The sequence below is a fragment of the Acanthopagrus latus genome, chromosome 9 (genome assembly GCF_904848185.1).
Source record: "Acanthopagrus latus isolate v.2019 chromosome 9, fAcaLat1.1, whole genome shotgun sequence".
NCBI classification, from domain to species: domain Eukaryota; kingdom Metazoa; phylum Chordata; class Actinopteri; order Spariformes; family Sparidae; genus Acanthopagrus; species Acanthopagrus latus.
The window spans coordinates 569,065-574,064 of NC_051047.1; the positions used below are offsets into that span (position 1 = coordinate 569,065).

Sequence of the window (5,000 nt, forward strand, 5' to 3'; positions counted from 1 at the left end):
GCCTCTTTTAAGGCAACAGGTCAAAGGATTACTGACAGGCCTAAAGAACTGGTATCACCTGGCGTTCAATTTACCTAATGGCAGACACACCTGGCACTCCCACATCTTGCTGATATCTCTAGGAAATGGTACAGATGCAAAAACAATTTTCAAACAAAAGATTCAAAAATCTAATTAATGGTTCAAAGTTTTCCAGTATATTTGTGACGGTCATACTGATTTGCAGGAGAGACAGCAGCACTCACCTGTGTTTTCCACTTTATATCTCATTCATGGATGAAATGTGTTTGCAGCAGTGCAGACTCTTAAAATTAAAACACGTGACTTGGAACTCCTGCAGTTTTTCAGTGAGCTTTCATTTTTTGACCAGCCCTTGATAAAGGAACAAAACGCTCTGCAATGACAGCAAGAGTTGGCAAAAACTAATTGGATTACTTTGTGGTTGATTAACAAGCCTACACTTTCACTTTCATACCAAGCATTATTTGGTGTTTGTTGAGGACAAAACCTTTTTCTCATCTGTGCTGCCTGAAAGCACCCTTTTAACTTAAAAGATAGGGAGTATTGACCAGCACCAATATGTCCACCTAATTCTTTTATCTGTGGTTTCACTGTGTCACTTTATACCATGACATGGTATGTGTATGTACAAACTCCCAAATCTCTAGCATTCACTGAGAATTTCTTTGTATAGAATGTAAATATAATACATGATATGCACAATAGCATATACGTTTACATTTGAGTAAATTCTTCCAGTCCTATAGGTATCATATAATGATTTAGAAAGTCTCAGTACTCCAGTCTGTCCTCTGGTGATGATAGAATCCCATAGAACTCTGTTTATAGCCTAAACAAAAAGAAATGGTGTTTATAGTTTATTCCTCTGCCTCCTGGCTGTTAGAGAAAGGGAGAGTGATAGCGTGCTCTTGAGCCAGGGCTGCCAACTCCTTGAGAAACTCACAAAAGATGACAGCACAGTACACAGCATTCTTCACTCGGAGTGCTTCGGCTTGCTTCTCCAGGCTGGAGGCCCCTCCGCCTCCAACACCCTTAAATAGGGCGCTGTGCAGAGATTGGCCACCATCCCTTACATGTGCGAGAGCCAGCTGAGCAGCATGTCGAGCCCTGGTCGGGCTGTTGGTGTGCCGAAGAATTAGGTCTCCAAGAGATGGCTTACGACTCTTCACTGGAACAAGAAAACATTACGTTTACAAGTTATCACGCTGATGACAAGAAGTTGTGACCTGAAATGAAATGAAAAGCAGCCTAGATTTTGGTCAAGGGCTTTCAAAGATGAAAAAAGCTGGACCCTGAGATTATTTTGTTTAACTACTCTTTCTACTAGCCTTTACATGTAGAATGTGTGGCATTTTATAACAAAGTTGTATTCTGCTTAACTGTCAAGTTGACATATCTCGTATTAGTTCTGAAGGAAAGCACAAGTTTGGCTAAACGGACACAGTTATACTTCTTCAAAGTTTCTGGATTTTTCATGATGTTAATGTCAGCAACTTAAAATGAGGCAATACCGTGAAAGGGCTGTAACAATAGTAAATGCAATCTTAAAAGAAGTTGATCTACGTTGAAAAGAGAATTTAAAATATTCTCTTTTTCTCTGCTTTGTAATGTGTTTTATTACTTTCGGTTGATATGGTACAAACACGTTTCATGTTCATAAAATGTTTTACGTCAAATACGTAGGAATAATTACATTAATGTGATTTTTGTTCAGTTTTCAAATCTGTCACAAATTATTTGTCGCTATAAGAATGATACTATTCAAACAAACTAGCCTTTATTTTTTTTAAAGAAAACATTTCAGGCAGAATAGAGAAATTAATCTGATTCTTTTCCAGTTTAACAGTGAAAAAGGAAAGGCATAAAAGGGCAAAACGTGACTCAAAGCCACCTCGGATTGCCTGATTTGAATGCAGATTTTCCAGTTACCAGTTTTCCTTCTCACCTAATGAATCAGAGCGCCGCAGGGGAGGAACTGCTGCAGGCGAGTCAGTCCAATCCACTTTGCCTCGGGCCACCAGGTACTGCTGGGCTTTCTTCAGCATGGCTGGAAAGTCCTCATGGGAGGCTGCAAAGGCCTCAATCCGATTCTTCACAGAACCAAGAACCTAAGGAGATTCAAGGAGAAAGCTGTAATACTTTTAACTGATTTGCAAAAGCAGATGGTTTGTATTAGTTTAACACTCAGTTCATTTCATTTATGACTTAGTGATCATTTCTGACATAGAGGATTGGACTTGTAATCTGAAACTGCACCATCTGTCTCAAAGGCTGGAATGGTCAATAAACTCCACAATATTAAAGTAATGAAGGGGAAGAAGGTGAATATTGTGCTCCTCTGAGAACAAATTTCCATCACTCTTAGGCTGTCAATGACTCTATGCAAATTGATTGTGGGCCTGATACTGTAGGAAGAAAATGTTGCACAGAATTGAGGTGGGCAGAAAGTGAACAATCCTGAGCGACAACCAACAGACCAAAAAGTGTCATCCCCCCCAAGTATTAAAACAGAACCTTTTTCTCAAGTGGCATGGTGCAGTCTACCTGTATCAGTGACTTGACACTGGGCTGGAAGACCATGTTGGTGTTAAGCAGGAAGGAGCGTATAAGGGGCTGAGGATAGCAGGCCAACTGGGCCACGATGCCTGTGAGCAGGATGTTGACATAGAGCGAGTTTTGGAGCATATTCTCCAGCTTGGCAAACAGAACCACCATGAATGGACCTGCAGAGAGGGAGACTGATGGATCACTGAACAGAAAGATACAAAACAACTACATGACCCTGCTGCTAGAAATGTGTGTTATGTGTTAAAACATAAAGCTGGACCTCAGACTACCCTGCATAATGTTACCTAAAGTAGTCTTCGAAACATGCAGCAGTGTCATAAAGATGGCCTCTAGTACCACACACCTCACTACCCATTTTAGATTATTATTTTAAATGGCATCTAAATGCCTCCAGTTCGATTATCACAGGGGACATACGCCCATACAGTGTTACTGACAATAATGAATTCAGAAGGATGAGAATGACCCAGGAACTGATGTGACCAGCAGCCAGTTGCAGCTTTTTGATGAAAAAATAGACAAGAAGTTATCAAATGTCATATTCTGGGGAATTTTTCATTCATTATTTAAATGAAAATAAAATACCACCCCTCAATGATGACATGTACAACTAGGTTTTGATATGAAAAATACAACCAATAAAGTCATTACACTTCTAAAAGTAGCTCTACTCTCAGTTAAAAACACACATGCAGCAACAGAATGACATTTCACCTGTGTATGGCTGAGAGGGAGGCTGATTTAGTGGTCGAGTCGGACTACATATGCCCACCACAGATCCTTCTCCCTTTGTGTCACCCATCAGCTTCATTTCCAGGGCCAAGGACAGGTGCTGTTCCTCCTCCTGCCGCTCAGCGGAGAGGGACTCTCTGGCAGTTTCCTCCAGCTGGCAGGCTGCTCTGCTGCGTTCCTTCACCTGGTCTTCCAGCTCCCTCAGCTCCTGTGTAAAAGCCTCGATGCTGATGCCTTGGCCATTGGAGTCTGCAGGGAGCTGTGGTCCTACAGGTGCCTGCTCTAGCAGCTCCTGGATGAGACTCTCTACAGATTGTTGTGCCTGGTTTGCTTCTGGAAGATCCGAGGATGTACTGTGTGGGTTTGAGGTGTTGCTGGTCAGCAGTTTGGTGTCAGAGGTTGGCTGGCTGATGGAGCTCTGAGAAGCAAGCGGGCAAAGAGGTTTTTCTTCACTCATTTTGCTTTTGCTAAAAATTGATTGTGGGAGAGTGGTGCAGCTTTGGGAGGGGCAGGTGACAAGAGATCCATTTTTATTTGCGTTTTCATCCAAATACTGCTGCTCCCCAAAGTCTCTTTTCTTTTTCTTTACCTCCAGTCCTCTGTCCCGATTGTCTGAGCACCCGTCCCCCTGCCCCCCTGTCCCATTATACATGGCCTGATAGCTAACAGTGATAGCAGAAGTTGGAATGTGAGGAGCTGGGGACAAGTTGGGGTGGGAGATCGATAGAGAAGTGTCTGAAGATTGGGAGGAAAGAACAAGAAAAGGAACATGCTTTGGCTGGAGCTCTTCTCTCTGCAGGCTGCGTTTCATGGAGCGTGGTGTGAGGCTGATGCAGTTGTTTTTACCAATTGTAACATCCCACTCTCCGCTGTCTCGCTCTGAGCTGCTCCACTCTGATCGTGCTGCGGCCACAATGGCTGCCCTCTGCTGGCCTGGAGGGGTGCTACTGCCTCCTCCCTGCTGGAAAGAGAAGTGTTCAGGGAACATAGCCATGGAGGGGTTGAAGGTAGGTGGAGGAGGGGGTGGAGAGACTGTGTTTGGGGAGGGGTTTTCTCCATCATAGGGCACCGACCAGTTGCGGCAGGCCCAGGAACAACGCTCAATGCCCCGCCGGGCATCTTTGAGGTACTCCAGGTAACCCGAGTCCCAGTCCAGAGAGTCTGAGTGAGCCTGCTGCTGGTGCATTGGGCTGTCAGGGGACAGAGGGTGGGAACTGGAAAGACCTGACTGCAGTGGCTCCATGCTGGTGGGGGTGGAAGGACCCCCTCCACCTGATCCACCTCCACTACTCTGTTGGCGGATAAAGAAGGATAATCGAGATGGGGTGTTGGGTCTGGGTGGGGCTGGAGACTCTGTGCTGGTAGTGTTCAGTGCTGTAGGATGACATAACAGACACAAACATTTTACTATCTAACACCACATGTAAATTAACATAACAAATTCACCTGCTATACAAGGGTTAAAAATATACAGAGAATGAGCTTTTGCCTGCATTTGATTTTATATGAAGAAGCTCTGTCTTTCTAAAGGATGCGACACACTAAAAATAATTTAATTCCTTAATTTGTAGGCATGGAATAATTTAACATAACTTAATATTGTAAAAATTTTAGTATAGGTTAATAAGTTATTGACTGATGACACAAAATTGTTATGCAGCAACAGCATCTAAATGAAA

General features: G+C 43.3%; 1 protein-coding gene across 4 annotated transcripts in view; it reads right to left on the bottom strand.

Annotated features, from left to right (window-relative positions):
• The window catches only part of fam160a2 (family with sequence similarity 160 member A2), an 87,537-nt gene that overhangs the window by 1,721 nt on the left and 80,816 nt on the right, over positions 1-5,000 (bottom strand). For all 4 annotated transcript variants that reach the window (XM_037109537.1, XM_037109536.1, XM_037109535.1 and 1 more), the window contains 4 exons: positions 3,304-4,695; positions 2,566-2,744; positions 1,967-2,129; positions 1-1,189 (listed from right to left, as the gene is read on the bottom strand). The exon at positions 1-1,189 is cut by the window's left edge and continues 1,721 nt beyond it. In XM_037109537.1, coding sequence (XP_036965432.1) covers positions 879-1,189; positions 1,967-2,129; positions 2,566-2,744; positions 3,304-4,695 — 2,045 coding nt within the window. In that variant the 3' untranslated portion in view covers positions 1-878. The remainder of the gene's footprint in view (positions 1,190-1,966; positions 2,130-2,565; positions 2,745-3,303; positions 4,696-5,000) is intronic.